The sequence below is a fragment of the Lepisma saccharinum genome, chromosome 10, assembly GCF_977018435.1.
Source record: "Lepisma saccharinum chromosome 10, izLepSacc3.1, whole genome shotgun sequence".
In the NCBI taxonomy this organism is placed as follows: domain Eukaryota; kingdom Metazoa; phylum Arthropoda; class Insecta; order Zygentoma; family Lepismatidae; genus Lepisma; species Lepisma saccharinum.
In genome coordinates, this window is record NC_139238.1 from 9,873,892 (window position 1) to 9,894,946 (window position 21,055).

The 21,055-nt window shown below is 36.4% G+C and overlaps 1 protein-coding gene across 3 annotated transcripts in view; it reads left to right on the top strand.

The window, feature by feature from the left end:
* The first annotated feature begins 5,906 nt into the window (after positions 1–5,906).
* Positions 5,907–21,055, top strand: part of Ube3a (ubiquitin protein ligase E3A) — a 53,371-nt gene continuing 38,222 nt past the window's right edge. Inside the window, exons 1-3 of one of the 3 annotated variants that reach the window (XM_083129519.1) lie at positions 5,907–6,185; positions 12,119–12,305; positions 15,627–15,969. In XM_083129519.1, coding sequence (XP_082985645.1) covers positions 6,136–6,185; positions 12,119–12,305; positions 15,627–15,969 — 580 coding nt within the window. In that variant the 5' untranslated portion in view covers positions 5,907–6,135. Of the gene's footprint in view, positions 6,186–6,457; positions 6,519–12,118; positions 12,306–15,626; positions 15,970–21,055 lie in introns of those variants that run through there. The other 2 variants (XM_083129521.1, XM_083129520.1) reach the window with 2 other exon arrangements.

The following is a 21,055-nucleotide window of genomic DNA, read 5'->3' on the forward strand; positions in this document are numbered from 1 at the left end:
CTTTGTCATTAGAAAGCAATAAGGAATTACTAGAGATCTTGAAACAAGAAAACTGTGACCAATTGAATACTCCTATGATTAGAAAGAGCTAGTAGGCTTAGGAGGCACAAAATTATGCAGGGTATGGTCAAAATGAGATCAGGATTTAGGGTGAGCTTGAGGGCTGCAGCTTCGGGTCTTCACTGGGGGAAAAACTGCTTTAAAAAGTACCACATAAAGAAAAATATTAGGTACTTCGGATGTGATGAAAAAATGTCGAAATACGTATAATTAACCACCTCATGTAGCTTGACGAGAAGTTATAACTGAAACTGTGAAGGGGATTGGGGTGGGGGTCTTGGTGTTGTAAGCTGTGGGTCTTCACATATAAATCCGGCCTGCGTATGATTAAAATAATCTCTAAATAAACAAATAAAAGCCTCAGCATTGCTTCCTCCAGCAACTTAATAAATTATTTCGACTTTTTAACTAGGTCTACATTGAAATTCCAGAAGTGTCTCTTTCTTTATTTTATTACAATTTTTATATTTCATTTTAAAATTTCTACATGGTATTCAAAATAACAACTTTCGTTCTACTAATAAATACTAATAAGAAGCAATCCCAAAAACACTACAATACCGAGGTATATTAATTTTGATGTAACAGTTATGTGGGTTTAGAAAAAGCAACATAATTATTGAATTGATACTAGATGGCTAATTCTATTTAGAAATCCTAGTTCCACACATAAATTTTGCCTATCAGTTACGTAATCATGCGATTTTTCTTGTGATTAACTTACGTAGAATTAAAAGAAGAAGGGGTGGGTTGGAAGAAAAGCTTTGTTTTGAGGGAGTCAGAGAACTAATCAATCACAATGAGAATGGTTTAAACTTTAGAAGCATCAGAGGTTTAACAGAAAAGTTCAAAAGAATCTGTAGATGCAGATGAAATAAAGAAGAAAAGGTATGTCACGAAGTATCCATTAGAAAATTTTGTTGAATTTTATGCTCAGATAGGCTAATCGGACTAAACCTGCAGTTTAAAGTGGAGTCCGAACCAGTGTGCATTGTGCAGAACCTCTTCATTATAAGGCGACAAAGTTATGCCATTGGAGAACTCACAGGGAACTCACAGAAGAACTCACAGGGAACGTGTTATATCACCACCATAAAAGATGCGTTCATGTAAGAGGGTGTATTACCAGAGACAAATATTTGAGACTTTCGGAGAACAACGTTATTGTTCACGGAGTTAGCTGGCTTGATCCAACAATGAAACACTGTGAACTTGAAACTACCACCTCAACTTTCGAAGTGGTATGAACTAATGAAACTCCACTTTTGGAAATGTAAGTTGTTGCTGATTCGACTGATTTGTTCTATGTGAAGTCACTTTTCTGCTATTTTGGCTAATGGCGGAGATGAGGTCCAATGGTGATTAGATGAAAGTGACGAAGGGGGACGCAGACAATGAAAATACACCCCCCCCCCAAATTATTATTTTGACTGCGGTTCCAGGTGCCACAGACTGGTTTGCCTGCAAGAATAAAGTTTCCAGGGTATACTGCGCGGGATAGAGGTTGACATTTGAGCGCTTTCGAAAAGGTCACGGCATACATACCAAGTCGTCTGTGCAAAAGATATGAATTACTGGGTATACTGATCAATTTCGATGAATTCCTTGTGTCCAAAATCACATTCTACAAAATTTAAACTATTTGTTACCTCAGTGCATGTGTTTACCTAACCATACGTGTATCGTTTCTCCCGCATGAGCAACGAAGACTTACTTCAGAAAACGAATAACAACTTAGCTAACAGATTTTTCAATGTTAGGTGATTATTACTTTTGGGTGATATTTTGTCAATATAACCTTTCATAAGCTTGGGTATACTCTATGTAGAATGAACAAAGAATTGGTTTTTCCGTGTGTGTGTGTGTTTACATTCCCAATAAGACATTAATTTTAATCGAAATATCCAGTGGCGACGATTAGGAGGAGCGAGAGGGGGGAGTCCCCCCACATTTTGCCACTTGTTGCACCCGCACTATGGCCTCTTCATGCTAAGATTTTTCTAGCAAAAAAGTAAACTGCCCTAGCCCCCATGTTTTGGCACCCGATAGCCGTTACTGCAAACATTCAGATACATTTGTCAGTTGTAATAACCTTGTAAGCCAAGAAAAGTGACCCCCAAGTTTCAGTCAAAAACTCATGGAAACATGCATTTAAATTACGAGAAAGTAATTTAATTCTTCACCATTGTCTACCATCACAATTTCTATCACTGTCGCTTAATATATAAAGTTGAGTAGGTATGTGCCTTGCATTTTTGCACTAGAAGGACAAAATGTGATGCTACCAATTAACATTTATTCACTACATTGACATGAAGGAAAGAATGTGATTAGAATGTATGGCTGCGCGCACACATACACTTCCTTGAAATAATTGTGTCCTTCGGAGATAAAGAAGTTGAACAAGATGCGAGAATAGATTAGAAAAGAAAGAGGGAAGACACCAAACATGGCAGTTAAAAGAAACATTTGAAGAATGGAACAAGAGAAAGTGAAAGGGAGAAAGAGGTAACATGTGGAGAAAGAATGATATAAGAAGGCATTAGGGAGTAAAACAGAAGAGATGAAAAGGAAAGGGAAAGAAGTGAAGGGAAATCGGGAGTAAGAGAGAAGAGAGGAGATACATATGTATGTCTTACATCTGTGTCTTTCATGCATATATATATGGCCTTACATTTATGCCTGCCCACCCTAATCTATCAATATACAGCTTCTGCCCACCCGGTCGAAAATTTCTGGCGCCGCCCCTGTCGGAAGGGCACAGAGAGAGGGTTTCATGGGATTTTGCCCAGTAAACTAGTCTGGCCCTGATGTCAAGATTGTGTTTCTTTAATGAAATTACTAATATACCCTAGGGACCCCAGTATAATTGACTAAATATTTTACCAAATATACTGCATGCATGTATGTATTTCTGTACCAGTTCAGGGGAATTGTAAAGCTGGTGCAATAATAATAATAATGAATGTATTTTAGTCAATTTACATTTATTAAGTACATAAATGGGGATTTGCCTGTAATAGCTAAAAGCTTTTTGCTTTTTTAAGAAATGAACACTGACTAGATCTTTCTTTGTAGATGTATCATTGTATAAATAATATACATCAAAATCTCTGGGATAACAATTGTATTCTATCCCCCCTACCCTATTATTTATAATCACTGTATACCGTTGTGTAAAGTTGAGCTTTATTACAATCAACACATTTGGTAATATTAACTTGATTTTCATCTGTTATTTTTACTACTAGGTTATGTTCACCATTATGACTGAGCAGTGGCATGCCCAAGTGGCAGTTGGTGGGGATTATAACCCCCCCCCCCCTTTTGGCCCAGTATTCTAAAACAAAAGAAACAGCGTCAAAGGTAGGAAAATATGACAAAATTAGGGCTGAGCACTCAAACACACTAAACCCCATTGTAACATACTACTAAATGTGGGTGCTCTATATGCCTACAAGGGGAACAGCAGACCAACCAGACAACAGTGGTGGCACCGAGAGTTACGACATTGAGGGGAGGAACTACTATGTGCACCTTGTTCTATTGGCTGCTGTGTTTAATTCCCTTGCCAGCATATGTAGCACTCGCCGTATGATTGGAAAAGTGTTTTAGTAACTATATAATGAAGCACTTGAGACTTTGATGCAACAGTGCTTTTGTTTTTGTTTTCTACAGCTTTACTTTCTACTTCTCCCTCTTTCCACTTAAAGAAAATAGTCAATTTTTCATGAGCCTTCAAAATAATTTTGTGAAGTTTAATTTTTTGGTTTTGCAATAACAAATGTTGTCCCCCAGCCAATGGGAGGAGATAAAGTTTGTCCAGGTGATCAGGGGAGACAGTTCGATCCAGAATGTTGGCAAGCCTATCTACCACCCCAAAGCCCTTCGGAATTGCACAGGGAACCATTGCTCAGGTCCTCAATTTATAATAATTCACACAGTTGGAATATAATAAAGCAAACATTGAGTCATTTTACATCACACATGCAGTGAGAGTGCCTTGGAGCAGGAGCATTGCTTAAATGTTCAGACTAGCTGAATCTCTCTGCCTTCGTTTTTATCCAGTGTCAAGTGTTTCTACCATCATGAAGAATAAAACTATTCAGGGAAAGTACTTTATTTAAAGATCTTGATTTTTTTTAACAAAGCAAGGAAGGCAATTGTTGATGTTATAAATATCATGTAAACAAATTACATCGTATACAGGGTTGGAGTGAAAAAAGTAGATGAAAGTTATTTGTAAAACAACAGAAATGTGTGGTGAATGGTGATAAGCTTTCGACATCCAGTAAACGTAGATCACTGAAAAATTGAAACTGTCCATAGGCACATAAATTGAAATCTTGCTGATGTCCATGTACAGATAGATGAACATAAACGTGTGAACAACATGCGCGCCGACTACGTGGGTGCTCCGGGGCTCGAGCACCCACATAAATAATCTTGTGGGTGCGCCGCACCCACAAGATTTTTAGTTTGATAAAAACAAATTAAAATAAATATTTCTCACTTGCCATTATCAAAAAATAATAAGCAATTAAAACATTGAGGTGGGACAGACTTTGATAAAGACAAGCTAACATTGGACAGGGACATGTTTCTAGATGTGTGCAGAACGAACAAAGAAAAAGTGGCCAACTTGTCAGACATTACAAATATTTCAAGTAGAGAAAACAGTGGTCCCATGCATGAAATGATCACAGAATTTGTGAAGTTTGTACGGGTGATTTTAACTATACCTGTTACTTCTTGCACCTCTGAGCGGTCATTTTCAGCACTTAGACGATTGAAAACGATTTTGCGGTCAACAATGACCCAAATAATATTGAAGGATTTGGCAATTTTGCATGTTCATAAAGAAAAGACTAAACATATTGACATTACCAAAATTGCAAACAAATTCAGAAGTGCAAATGACGTAAGAAGGAATGTGTTTTATATTGAAAGTTAACATGTCATGATTATTATTATTATTATTTGGTACATAAAGTTAGTCATTTTGTAGTTTCTGTTCACAACAAAATCCTTGCATAGTTCATTCCGCAATACAATTAAAATTATTTGCTTTTATGCAGGTTTTTTCATTTTAATTTGTATGAATGTGGTATTTTCTTTTAGTAACGTGTTGATAATATCATTACCTCTTGCAATCATTGTGCATGTAAGTTGTTTAAAGTATACAATACTTGATAATTACAGATCTAACCGCCATTGATATGCACCCACAGAAATTTTGGAAAGTCGGCGCCCTTGGTGAACAATGTAAACAATGTCAAGTGACAGAGAGAGAGTGTGTCAGATTTAGGTAACACTATTCTGTAATATGTGTATAACATTATGTTTAAAAAAGTAATGCATGGTGTTTGTTACATTTTTTAACATGGGGAAATGTCCTGTTCGTCTGCACATTCGAGTGAAAATGTATGTAGCAACGCCGCACAGGCATGAACGAGAGGAGAAAACAAAAGACTGTCCATTTCAGTTTGCTTGGATCTTTCTTTCCTTGGTAGAGCAGTAATTTGTCACCTGCTTGTGGCTGTATCGCCCTTAACTAATTAAAGGGCTCTCACAGGATATTATCCATCTGGGCGGGTGTAAGTGTAAATTTAGAGCCAAAATGGCTATAAATTAGGCCTTTGTGGAAAATTTTGGAGGGGATGTTGAGGAAATTTGGGGGGGGGGGGCTAGCGCTCACAGATAATAACTTAGAACTAGAACGTAGAACTAGAAAGAGACCGAAATCTGTTATTTTAATGTGCATTTGCTACAGAAATGATTGTTATGGATAATTTTTTAGTCACGTGTGGGCAACATTGTGAGTGTTATCCTGGCACTACGCATCGTCATTCACAAATACGCGCTAGACTGTAGCGAAATTACCGCTCGTGCTGCCAGGGTTCTTGGCGTAATCTATCGATTATAATAGTCTTGAAAAGCAAGGTTTGTAGGGTGTTGTCGATGTTGCTTAGAACGCAGGAAGAAGAATTTTTCAATATTTGATATTTTGAGACTTTCACTTGTGCCTCAATTACTCGCAAAAAATTGTTGTTGTTTCCAGCATATCTATATTCTATGAGCTCAAAAGACAAGGAATACGGATCAGGCGGAGACGAAGCCTCAAGGTAAACAACACAAATGCAATGCTTGAAATACAGGGAGAATGAAATTATATTTTTGTGAATTAATGAATATTGTGTTTTAATATCATTTCTGCAATAGGGTTGCTACAAAATAGAAAATGTGTGCAATTGATAAAGTGGTGGAAGAAAAATCATGGCATTCTTAGTGTTTTAGTTTATGCTGTGAATGCACGGAGATTGGCTAATGCCGAGCGTCGTAATTTTGCTTGCGTAAATTCTATTTCTGTTGAGGATACTGACCGTTTGTTGTGTATGGGATAGGAGAATGACACTCTGATCATTTCTGTTTTTTTTATTTTAATTTGCTGGGCGGCTGTAAGTATGGTTAATCGGATCTTTTACTTCTGATCTATACAGTGTGTGGTACATATGGTAAAACAGTAACCCCCTATTTTTCCTTTGAAGCTATAGTTCTAGTCTAAAGACAAGGTTCCGAGAATGAAAATCATTCTTGTAATCTGCGCGTTCATATTCGTCTTTGCATATATGGGACGAAAATTCATAAATTCGTTTGCTCATGGGTGTCTTATTTTGTTGGTGATGCAAACGTCTATTTCACGCATAAATAACATTTTTTCGAAGTCCAAACAGTGCTCATTACTTTAAGTAAGGTTCAAATTTTGTGTGACAATGATTGCCAAAATTCTACGATAATTAGCCTTCCTGCTAGGAGAATTTGAAAAAAAATTATAAAACAATCTGAACCGGTACCACAATGCATGCAAACTATATGGAAGATGTTTACTGCTGTCATGTCAACCGTAAGTGCAAATGATGTCAGTACCATATTTTTAACATACCATTTAAAGTGTCTTGTACTGAAAGGAGTGAAGTTAGTACAACCTTCGGTAAAATTTTAGTATCCGCAAAACGTATTTCTTCAATTTTACAGGAGAAATTACTTACTGAACTGGGTAAATTTCTCGTAAGGGACAAACGGATTTCATCAAATTTACAGGAGAAATTACTTACCGAATGCAGTTTCTTTATACTTCTGGAAGTTCGGGGAAGTGTTTTCTCGCATCGTTCATTGAATTTTGACGGTAAATCATCTATTTTTCGATATAAATGTGTGACCGTTGCACGAGAGTTCTTGCATCCATTTACTTCCAGGTGGATGTAGCCTGTGCGTGATGACGTAATCCGGGCCAGTGTTTCCAAACATGCGTTTATGTAACTGGTCACACGTTTAAATTTGAACGTGATCAACGTGTTGAAAATTGCTCTTTATTTACCGGTGAGGAGGAAAGTCGGAAACGTGTTCGGGAATGTAGTTTTCATCCATTTTAATGTGAATGCATGTTGTTTTCTACTAAAATCTATTTCCGACGAGCTATTGCTGCTGCTGCCATTTGCTTTCTGCAGTAGAGCACAATACACTCTATTGCTGCTGCTAGAAGCCGATGTTGTCCGAATGTCGGAAACGTGTTCGGGAATGAAGTTTTGATCCATGTTAATGCGAATGCATGTTGTTTTCTACGAAAATCTATTTCCAAGGAGCTATTGCAGCTGCCGCTATTTGCTTTCTGCACGGGAGCACAATACACGCTATTGCTACTGCTAGAAGCCAATCTTGTCCGTATATGCTAAATTGAACGAAAGAAGTGCTAATGGAACCTAACCTAACCTAGTAGGCATAATTTTTGGGCCAAAAGTTCACGATAGCCCCACGGACCATCACGGGGACGAGGTATGCCTACTAGGTTAGGTTAGGCCTGTTAGGTTAGGTTCCATTAGCACTTCTTTCGTTCCATTTAGCATATACGGACAAGATTGGCTTCTAGCAGTAGCAATAGCGTGTATTGTGCTCCCGTGCAGAAAGCAAATAGCGGCAGCTGCAATAGCTCCTCGAAAATAGATTTTCGTAGAAAACAACATGCATTCGCATTAAAATGGATCAAAACTTCATTCCGGAACACGTTTCCGACATTCGGACAACATCGGCTTCTAGCAGCATCAATAGAGTGTATTGTGCTCTCCTGCAGAAAGCAAATGGCGGCAGCAGCAATAGCTCGTCGGAAATAGATTTTAGTAGAAAACAACATGCATTCGCATTAAAATGGATCAAAACTACATTCCCGAACACGTTTCCGACTTTCCTCCTCACCGGTAAATAATGAGCAATTGTGCCGATCTTGCACTTTCTACGCTAGGTGGGGTGGAAACATTGCATATTGACTACAGTGGTGAAACTGTGACGGCCATTTCCCGTGTTACGGAAGGGAAGAAGCAAGCAAGAAAAATTACTCGATATGTCGCAAATATAGCTATTTTCGGTGAAATAAGCGAAATGTTACCTTCAGCAATGTTCGTCAATGCAGAATACGTAAGTACGAATATCGAAATAAAGAAAATTAGGAAATTTAAGCTGTTTGTCCGATACGAGAAATTTACCGACTTTCCGTACACTTTTGAAAGGTCGTGGAAGTGTTTTTTCCCCATTGCTTAATTTATATCGCCGGTACATCATGTATTTTTGAAGATTAATGTCTCTCCGATGGACAAAAGCTGTTGCTTCTATGTCCTTCTACTATGTGAACCAAATGTTGCGTGCGTTCGATGTGTAACCCTTGGTCAGTGTTTCCAACAATGCCGTTTTTTTTTTTGCAAGAACATGACAATTTTAACTGTTTGCCTAACCTAACCTAACCTAACATTGCCGTGCATGGTTCGTGGGGCTATCCGTGAATGGTTTTGTGGGGCTACGTGCATTGTTCGTAGGTATTTTTCGGTGAAGAAGGTTGGAAACACTGCACACCCAATGATCTTCGACAACGCTAGTCAAGATTTGCCTGCCATATTGTGTGTAACGCAACCGGAAAATGAATGAACAATAAGTACTCGATATGTGGAAAATTGAAGTTCTTGTCATGAAAAAAACGAAATCCCACCTTCCAGAATCCTTAGCAATGCAGAATACATAAGTACCAATGCGAAAAACAAGAAAATAAAGGAATTTCAGACGTTTGGTGGATACTAAAGTTTTATCCAACTTTCTATTACTAGTTACCAAGATGACTATAATCAACAGTACCAACTAGATGTTGGGTATATGCATATTAGATACTGGATATAGAAATTGTTGGGTACTTCAGAAAAAAAATGTAAGATGGTGCATGTTTAAAACCAATTTTTAGGATGATGAAGCATAAGTTAAATATTATTGTACGTGGTTAGTTTCATTGCATCTGTGAGAAATTTGATTCATAAATCTTATATTCTAAATATTTGGTGGGTAAGTAAAAACTGTCTAAGCCTGTGATGGTAAGAAACTTTGAACATGGAAACATGATGGAAGCATATGTTTGTTCGCCAGTAGTCATATCTGATGATAATTTGAGGTGCATAGAAGCTGATACAATAGACTACACGTTAAATTAACATTCTTATTCTTTCATAATTTCACCCTCTAAAATCTGACCATATTTGTTACTTGTAGCAAATATCAGGGCCAAATCTGCACTAATCATTGTGCAGAGGCATTTTTTTTACATGGTTTGATTTCTGTCTGTTAATGCATACTTGAGATGATCATTGAGTTCTTGCTGCATGTTTTCTGGAGAATGGCATTAACATAAGATCTCTAAAAAGAAGGACTGAAAAAGTTTAATTTTTTTTATCTGTCTGGTCCAGAATCTATGTTAAATGATAAACTTTGTTGTATACATGCATCACTATGAATTTGCTACATGTGTAATATATATGCACATAGTGAAAAAGTGCTACCTGTGTATATAATGGTTATACCTTCCAAATACATTCCTACACATGTGTTGAAGAGTACCATCCATTTGGTCATGTGGAAGGGGAATGTTAGTAATGACATCTGATTGTTATGGAAAATTTATGCTGATAAATGCATTGATCCGAATGCTACTTTTCAAAAGTAGCTGCACTGCAGCTACAACTATATTTACCAAAAAGTAGCTTGCTACTTTTGCATATAAAACTTAAAACCAGCATGTGAATATTCAAAAGAACCCCCTAGTATGATAGTTGTACTTAGTGGAAAATAGTTTGTTATTTATTATCATGATTCCCATCATTCGATAATTTCAATAGCAATGTTACTTCAGTTACTTGTTTTTACTATAGCATTTGAGAATAACGTACCTATGTTAAGTGGCACATCAATTCAAATTTGATGTATTAGTATTGCAATTAGGGTGTTACCCAAATTAATGATCACAACTATACGAAAATAATATTTGGTTGGATTACCTATATATGTTTATATATCAACATACATATGTTCAATAAACATTTCATTTTTAATAGACCGATATTAAGTATTTTGAAGGAAAAATAATCTCACTGCCTATTTCAAGGATGAAAATTGTCGTGAACATGACGGATAAGGTTCACACTATTGCTTTGTCATTGTAGTGGAAAATGAATCGCTAGTTTTTGCTCTGCAAATTGTGTTTTACACAGTAATTAATGACATTTTGCCTTGTCTTACACCATGGATATCCACAGGATTTGTTCCACGGGTGCCACAAAGGAGGCATTTTTTCCCAGGGATATGGCAAACAAGGCAAGTTTTCCCCAAAATAGCTAATAGTTGTCTGGATATTAGAATTATTCAGATACTGATGAAATAAATTATGCAGATATCTATAATCTAGATTATCTGTATTTCCATGTAATAGACTTTGTCTTTATGAACCTTCACACTGTTGTCACATTCAAAATTTACCTCAAGATGCTGAAAAGAAATGTAGCTGTAGCCAAATTTTCGCTACACTACCGGAATTTTGTACTTTTGCTACAGCTACAATTTTCAAAGTGTAGTACCACTACAACTAGACCTACAAGTTTTGTAGTTAGCTGCAGTAGCAACGCTAAAAGTAGCGTGCCACTTCTGACCACTGTAGTAGAATGTTTGACATTTATCTATTTAGAGTTGTCAGGAAGATTAGGTTTGGTACTTTATAATTTGCACCACATGAAGTTATTCCTTTTCTTCATATGATTTACAATAATGATGGTAGTCAGACAAGAGTTAACCATAGTTTTAGTGTACCAAAGTTTTACTTATAAAATTTTTCCTAGGTTCATTTATGAGAGAGAGGAATAAAATTACCGACACTTAACTACAGAATAAATAACCTTCTGCAACCTAGTTACAGCATAAAATTAATGACAATTCTGCATTTTGCCTGACTTCCAGGATAGTTTGACTATAAAGGTCTGTCTCAGTCCGTATGGATATTCTATGGACATTGTGAATGGGGTAGTTGGTACAACACAGTATTTTATAAAGGTGTGATGATTTGTCATTTCATCAGCCAAATTCATTGTGTAACATGTTCCCCACTATTTTTGAAAGTGGTGTGTGCATTCCGTGCTTTTTTTTTTACTCATCACACAAAGACATATTTGGTAAATGGTGTTTTTGCTCCAGTTTTGCTGAAATTTACCACTGTTCTATAAATGAAACTTGGCGACATTGTTTTGTGCACAATATGTTTACGCAACATTGTTTTGTGCACAATATGTTAACAATTAGTGTGTGGAAATACACAAGAATTGGTACAAATGCTCATATATTTTCTCATGTATTTATTGAATCCTTGATTTGTAAACAGTTATTTACATATCTGTGTGTGTGTAATTTCTTAATTTTTATTTTTACAGTCTTGCTTTTGTGATTATCCCAATATTTTTTTGCTTTTTATTTTCATCTTTATTTTCCATTGTATTTTTGTTTTATTCTTGTATTTATACTCTACTGAACCTTGCCTGTCGAAGAGAAGTAATTTTGTAATTTACTAAGATCATTATCAGCTCTCGGTGTAGTGAATTGTACAGAGGACAGTGTGTAATGCATTTTAGAGCTTGAGCATAATTATTAGAACTGTTTCTCTTCAGTTAAGGACATTATGGTAAGTAGCTTTTTATTTCTTTTCCAGTGCTACTAACACTTCGGTAGCATCGTCAGCTGGAACCTTACCATCGCCAACCAACTTACTGCCAGCAGATACAGACGCCATGAAGAGGGCAGCTGCAAAGAAGTTAATTGAGCGCTACTTTTACCAACTTGTCGATGGTTGTGGCAATCCAAACTGTGATAATGACAATTGTGCTTCAAGTGGAAAGGTAGGAAATGTTATTTTTTTTAAAGAAAATATATATAGGGTAACTATGAAAGAAATGAACATTTTTGGTACATTGTGACTGTTGCATTTATTATCCTATTATGAAGGAAGATATATCACGTTGAAGAACAATACTGAAAGTTTGTTTACTGTGCACGGTATGCACCCTGTGACTTAATATATGTCCATAGGCACATAATACACTCATAGGTAAGGGCTAGAGGGGGCTAAGCCCCCTCCAGAACCAGCCATTAGCCCCCCCCCCCCAACGGATGTGACATAGTATGTATCAAATAATTAAGGAAAGAGAAACTGCACACAAAAAATAGAAAATTTCATGTGTTTCTCTTGTGGTGTGTCAGTCACACATGAAAGAATTTCAAATTATGTCCTTATGTAGAATACAATTAAAGTTGAAGTGCATGTGTCTTTACGGGGACCATATGTTCCGAACAAGATTTCAAAGAAAGTATATCACCGTTATTTCTTTTGATCTTCCACCTTGGAGGGCAAGGTAAACAACATTTTTACATTCAAACAATAGCGGCGTTGCATCCAGTGTAGCCTTTCAACAACAATGAGTTCCTATAATTGTGTTTTTTTTTTTTCGAACATGAAAAAGAGAAGCAGTCATTGTAGATACTTAAACAGAATGGCAGTTTTGATAAGGAAAAGGCGTCAGTTCAAAGAAGTGAATTTAGTTTCTGTGGATTTGTATTGCGTGAGGGACATTTAAAGATGTACGCCTAAATGTTGCGATCCTGAAGAAGTGATTCAATCGTGTGTAATTGTTTTATTAAATGGTGATCACTACAGTTCATTGGTGAAATCAATTTTTTTCCAAGTCTTTTGTGTGCATTGTACCACGTCACCAATTTGTATTCAGATGTACCGGGCTTATTTGGATTTTTCATTGTATGTAGTGAGGGGTGAATCTTGTGGATCGCTTCTACTAGGGATGCTGCTCTTGGAGTCTCTAGATAGATTCATTCTTCTGGAGGTAAGAAGAAGCTTATTTGTTGTTTCAAGTAACCCACAGGAAGATTACCATGAAAGGATATGTGCATATGCTGGTTGCATCTTTTCAAGATTGAAAATTATCGGAAAATTATTATTTGACGTTGTTCTCATATGTTTGTGAAATTAAAGCACAGATGACAGAATGATCATTCCTTTTAATAGAGAGTTTAGTAATAGTAAAAGCCAGACATCGAGCAAACAAGCTTAGACTGTTGAATTAAAGAATGCATAGACAAAGTGATTTCTTTCTTTAAAGGCCAGGGTTATATAAAAGTTATTTGGTCAACGATCCTCATTTAAGAGTCTAGTTTTCAGGATAATTAGATAATATTTTGCCTATATATAGCAACTTTCTACATCCTTCATGCCATCAATTATGTCTCTTTACGGCGACCATATGTTCCGAACAAGATTTCAAAGTAAAAACATATCACTGTTATGTTCTTTTGTTAAATATTTTGTTTCATTCAGACCTTGTTTTCAGGCACAAATGGTAATTTTTTTAATAAAAAAATGAATTTATCATTAAGCCTATATAGAGACCAAGAATAGAGACCTTTCGTGAAAATTCAGTAACTTGCAAGGTTCCCAATTTTGTGATAGTCCGTAATTCTTCGTCTCCTTAATTCACTTCTTCAATTGACATTTCTTAAGATCTGAAAGCGTCATAATACTTATAGTGTTCCAGTTTAGTGCACTTAATGTCAGAGTCTCATATGTATCTACATATAAAAATACACATTATTTCGTTAACTTTTTTTTTTTTTTACTTTTTTTGATACGTCGCTGCTCTTTAAATGTTGGCAAAACTCATATGTTGCTGTTCATTCTGATTTGCCAATAGGCGGTACTTTACTATAATTTGAATCACCGAAACTTAGAATGGCATTGGTTTCTGTTCGATTAGATATTAAGCACAAGGGAACCCACAGAGGGGCTGGAGATATCTGTAGAGACTTCACACAATTAAAATTTTGAGATTGTAAGGTGAAAACATGGACGAGGGGTGCGGTGAAAGACAGCATATTAAGTGCCTTTGCAAATTATCCTAGAGGTGGGGATGCTATATGAGAATTCTCTTAACTGGGGAAAAGCAACACATCACCTTTCCTCCACTTTAAGTACTGCTACTCCCCTCTCCTGCGGGCAGCCTTGGTTAAGTAATTAACGTCCAATTATAAGCATGCATAATATATTGGTAAGAAAAAAGATCTGCATGTGAGGTTTAAATGAATTGAAACTAATTACAACCTACTAAATAGTATTCTGGGGAGCTCTTTATAAACATTTATAAGATTATTAAGACAGCAAACCAACTAAGCTCATCTTAAAATTTTCTTCACGAATCTAGTCGTTAGTGGTTGTAATAAAATTAGGAAAATGCGAAGTTTCGTTAAATAGAAATTAAGGAAATTTAATTTTTTACTATTCCATTACCTATGTAGATTGTGCTTTTAAATGCCTTACAGCATTATAATTTCCTAGTAACATGAACAAAGGATTACCCATTAATATTATCACACATTAAAATTATACCTTCTTTATTCTAAAGAAGAAATGTGTTCTTTAATAACTTTGTAACCATCTATAATAGTGTATATGTTCCTTTTAATTCAATTTTTTGTGGTTAACATGATGTGAGGATCACCTGTCTCCCAAGGAGAATGTCCGTGATGATTTTTTGTAATGGATAAAAGCATGAATAAATTTAGCCCCAGCTAGCCCTCCCAAGCAGACGGGCAAAACTACGCCTATGAATACACTGGTAACTATACTGTGTGCATACTTTCTTTGTCTTTGTTCTAAGCTCAGCTTCGTAGTGTGTGCTTCTAAGCAATTTGCAGTTGCAAGTTTCAAGTTGCAGTTGTTTACCATACATCTAAATGTGTAACGAAAAAAGCAGTTTCATGCTCACTGTCGGTCACATGGTCATTTTCATGTTTCCTTTTGTCACCTCAGTGTTTTCTTCTTCTTCATTAACCCACTTCTTTGTAACATCTGAATCTGCTGTGTGCTCTTGTCTTTCAATGCTTCAACATTTTTCTTATGTATTTAGGTGCATGGTAGGAAACTGTCATCTAAGTATATGAATAGCATTAAGTTTATAAAATGTCGTCACTTAGAAGCACAGTAAGCTTAGAACATAGACGAAGATCATTCAGCTACACAATAGTATGCATGCACAGTATAGTTCAGAATATCAATGGGTGACAGGTCACCCACATACCTAATGTATCCATTATATTTATGCCTTGTTCTTGGCTTTTATGAAATGGTTAGTACTATTGTTGTTTTCTTTCAGGTGAAAAAATTAACACCAGACCAGGCTGCTGCACAAGCAATTCAGATGTGGCACAGGGAAGCCAAACTGTGTGATGCTAAGCCATCAAAAGTTGCCAAAACACAATCATCAACAAAGGGTGAGAATTGCCGATCACCTGATGAATTTACATCATCTTCCTTTACACCTGGTGAATTTACGTCATCTTCATTAACACCTGGTGACAAATGCCGATCCAGTAGCAAAAAGGGCTGTAGAACAGAACCATCTAAAGCAGGAACTGGCCCAGGCTGCACTAAATCAGAGACTATATTACCCGTTACTCCTAAGGAGTCAAGCCAATCAACAGCAGCTGCGAGTCAAGGTAACCATGTTGAGAGAGAGTAACGTGTCAAAAACGAGGAATGCACGTAGATATTGCTATTGGGGGGGGAGGGGGTGCACTGAACTTAGATCCCCACTTTCCTACGAGAGCTGAGATTCAGATGGCTTTGATAAGGTTGTAAGATTGCAGAGATGCTAGTGTTCCGTACCTTACTGAATAAAATTCAGTCAGTGAGAGAGTGAAATATCTTTGGCATTCTAAATCCCTTATCAATGATCTACAAAGTCAACCTCTGGATGTACCACAATTTTGTATGCCAATTTTTTTATGTACTGCAATTTATTGTTAATATGAATCCACCCAGTTGAGAATACTACTGTTCTGTTAGGTTTGAAACTTTCAGAGTATTAATACAAAACTTTGTTTCGTGTTTATCCTGGTGTATAAACCTGATTAGTTGACTAATGCTAAATTAAATTCACAATTCTGAAATATATATCAGCGAAAAATCTCCCAAGTTTCGGATTTCATTGAAAAAATACCAGTGTGGCAACTGTGATATGAGGTGAAAGTATGCAAAAAGGTTGCAAATGTGTACAGTGAAATGTTACTTGTATATATTTTTTACTTCTGCAAATGACAGAAAAGGCAACTAGGCTCACTCTTCTCGTTGTTGAATTAGGTTCTTCGGTTTTTCCTATTGGTTCCAGTTAATCACAATTTTCCTGACACCACACCAATATACTCAAAACCTTATTTGGAAGAAAATTCAATTTATTTTCAATTTCTTGGATATATTAATAACTTCATTACATCCTAGATTGGCACCCGAAAAATATCTATGTGGGCTGTTCTGGAAATCTGGACATGTGCTAATGGGTTGCTTGTAACTCATAGATCATTAATTACTCATCTGACATTGGAAACACAACTCCTACTGTGGAAACACTCTTGATGACTGTCCATTTTGAAAAATGTGTGATATCAAATGTTCAAATACCTCGGGATTGTGACTCGGTAACCTCATCAAATAATTCTGAGCATAATTCCTTTTTTCTCATTTCTTTTTGCAATTTACGTGAACAACCAATTTCCTTTGTCATACTAGAGTCCGAACTAGCCATCTGGATCTTTCCCTTCGTAGGTGTAGGGGATTTGAAGGTTAGTGTTAAAAAAAAAAAAGGATTGAAAATGAAATCATTGTCCTCATTATGTCTTCTTCTCTTCGGGTGAAGGGAGTGTAGCACACTTTTTTATTCTTGTTATTTCTATCTATAAAACTGCTTGCTTCTGTTCTACAGTATCCGAGCTCTAATTCTTTGTTATGTGCTTGATTTTGTATTCTTCACACTTTCTGTAGTATTATGAACGTCAAGTATTTGTTGAGTTGTAGCCTTTAGATTGTATATAAGATTTCCTCTGTGTTATTTGCACTGAATGCACAATGTGTGTATGGAAGAGTGTAATTAATTAATTAATACTAAACACCCAATTTTCATTGTAGAATATTCTGACTAATAATTTTTGCACTATGTATTGAAACTTGTGTAATGTTGGAAAAGGTATTTGGCAAGTTATCACCATTCTGAGTTTAATCTCATTGTGTGAAAATGGAATTATATGAATTCCTCCATTCTATTTCATATATGAAAATAGAGTGACTCAATTGCCTCCTGATAAGTTGGGGTGGATTTTTGCATGTTTGCGTGTGTTTTTTTCGTTAAGGAATCATGTGCTCTCAATGAATTTATCCATTTCACTTGATGTGGATTACTCTGGTAAAGTTTTATAGTGCATATATAAATGCATATTTGGGACGTTAGTGTATATTTTAGCTTAACGTGAATGTTTGCTTAATTTTCCCCATACTTTGTGTTAGCATTAAAAAATAGCCTACTTCGTCTAGTCTTGCATTAGTTGGGTCAAGGACATTCCAAAACTCATCTCATAGTGTTGCAGGTGGTCTGGTTGCGAAGATAGAAAAACACCCTCTCTTCCACCAAAAACCTTTCAGAGATGTGTCACATTTCCAAATTCCAACACTGGGTTTGTTAAAAACACTAAAAAAACACACAAACAGCACAATAAAAAACACTTTAGGAGTTCTTCCAAGCTTTCGATTCCATCATGTCTGTTTGAGGGGGAGCAGAAAGGACTGTTGAAGTTCCACACATACTGGGCTCGCATTTTTTGAGAATTATCTCTGTGTGTGTGTGTGTGTGTGTGTGTGTATGCTGCAGAAGTGACTATGAATACCGAAGGAGAGAAGTAACAGCATATTGCTCCAACAGTGGGTAGAAGGTAACGATGCGTTTACCACTGCCAGCAGAGTTGTTTATTGCCTAGTATGCTCTAAATATGTACGTAGAGTAGCGTTTTTGCAGGTTGAATAGAAATTTGCCAAAATGCAAATTTACCATGCTCAAACAGAGCTTTTGTTTTTAGTAGGGATGGGACCGATTAATCGGTACTGTATCGGTATCGGTCGATATAGGCATATCGGTGTATCGGTTTGTCGGTAAAATTACCGACTATATTACCGATCCGATATATTGATAAATATTTGATAATTTAGTGCAAAATTTTGCCATTTTGTTGTAATTTTTATGGATAATCTCCATGCCCTTATTTCTAAAAAAGTAAATGTCTAAATATGCAATTTCTTTTTCACTGCAGCCACCTTGAAACACACATTTATTAAGAAGATCAATGAACCTTTCAGGTTCTTGGAGGACCATTTCTAATTTTATATCTGATCAGTAAAATATCGGTTATCGGTATCCGTCAATTTTATATCGTTTCTTTGTCGGTATTGGCCAAAATTTCATATCGCCCCATTCCTAGTTTTTAGGAACAGAAAACATTTGTTGCCTGCGTAGGCGTGGACACTGTGATTTTTATAAACTTTTCTTAAATTTTGCGGACAATGCTGCTGTATAACCTTGTGAAGGATCATTCTGTTATTTGAGAACAATAAGAAGAAAGTTAAACTAAGGGGATGATGGTCACATGATGAAGATATGCAATATGAGCGTATTTTATTCTTAAATTAGACATAATAAAAATACGGTAACTTTTTGCGATTATGTCTGTCGATGGATTGCAGCTAAATATTGAAACAACATACTGGTGAGAATATAACATGATTTTTGGGTGATTTTCTTCATGAAAGTAGAAGTGATTTGAAGTGTGAATTTTACTATTAAAGTAATTGGATGGAGAAAGATGGCAGTACTATAATAAGAACTCCATTCACTTGTTGACTATGGCACAATGGAGTAGTTGGTTGGAGCACCGGATTTGCAGTATCATCACAGATCTGTCATAGTTTCGATCCCCACCACCAGCAAAAAGAAATTTGTCCACCGGAACACTAGAGAAGAGGTGCTCTCTTGAAGTGTTAGAATAAGTATAGGTAAAAGCACTACATAATAATATTGACTTAACATTGCATTTTAGTGCATCAATATTGTGGACCTCTTTCTATCCAGATTGCATTTCTTTCAAAACTTGATACTGGATAATGTGAAACTGTTGACTTCCCTTGTGTATGTAGAATTGGTTAAATATTGTGCTGGAAATTAAAAGAAAGTACATGGAGAATTCAGAATAGTTATTTTATGGTGGGGAACAAGTAAATTAATACTTTATATTGGCACATATAAACATCAGTGTATTTGTTTATCAGTAAAATTTTTATACTTACATAAATAACTTGTAGTTTAGTCTACAATTCGGTACTTTAGTGGACTACCTCATTTCATTTTAATACTAAGAGAACCAAACCTGGGCTGCCTAACCTAACTATGAAAGCATAAATTGAACAAAATCTTATGGAATCGCTAAAACGCAATTTATGCTTTCATAGTTAGGTTAGGCAGGCCAGGTTTGGTTCTCTTAGTATTAAAATGAAATGAGGTAGTCCGTATAATACTAAAGTACCTACAATTCTGCCATCTTGCTATTAAGCTTACATGGATCTAAAAGTGTAAACCATATACCATTGTTTTAAGTAAGAAATTTTAAGTGTGTAGTTTAATACTTTTCTCAGTCATCTCCATTGAATGACTGGCTTGCATGCATACATTAAGGATATAAGTGGACTAATCTGGTTCTTCATGGAGTGTATTTCATTTTACATCAGATCTGTAGAACGTTAGTAGAATTATTTATTTTTGTCCATTCCTAGGTTAGAGATTACTTCTACTTTTTCCTTGCCAAATCTAATTATTTTATTACTGTAGTAGATCATCATTTGAGTATGTCATCAAGCGAAATAAGTAATTACATGACGACAAATGTTAAAATTATTATAGTTGTATATCAGTTTCATTTATTATTGATTCTAGAAATAATAAACGAGATCAAATATGTCATCTACAAGGGTCGTTCAAGGTTGACCGGGATTTTCGTATGTAAAAAATCGATGAATAGCCGGATCATGATGAAACGTGCGGGTGACGTAATGTATTCCTTCGCGAGTAACTAGCGCCCGGCATGACATATTTCGCGCATGCGCAGCAGTTGCAGCGAACATGGCGACAAGCAGTGTGTCTGTGGCTGTGGAGCAGCGGTGTGTAATCAAATTTCTCGTGAAGGAGAAAGGGAAACCAGCTGAGATTTTCAGACGATTGTAAGCACAGTATGGTGAACAAACGATGTAGCGGACGAGAGTGTACGAATGGTGTGAGCAGTTTCGCGAAGGACGGGAGCTGGTGACAAATGAAGCGCATGGACACATTCGCCTGACTGCAGTCACACCAGTGAATATCGCACGAATTGAGCAAATTATTCTTGAGAACCGGCGAGTAACAGTGCGGGATATTGCTGCCAAGGTGAATATCAGTGTCGGGAGTGTTGAGACAATCATTCACGACTACTTACGCTTCCGCAAAATCTGTGTAAGGTGGGTTCCCCGCCAGCTGACATTCGATCAGAAGTGGACACGCAGGACGGTCTGTGAACAGCTTCTGAATCGGTTTCGAGCAGAAGGTGATGAATTGTTGCAATCCATCATCACGTGTGATAAAACATGGTTGCACAATTCAACCCCAGAGACCAAAAGACGCAGCATGGTGTGGGAAGAAATTCACGACAGACGAAGCACTGCGGAGCGATGTCCTCC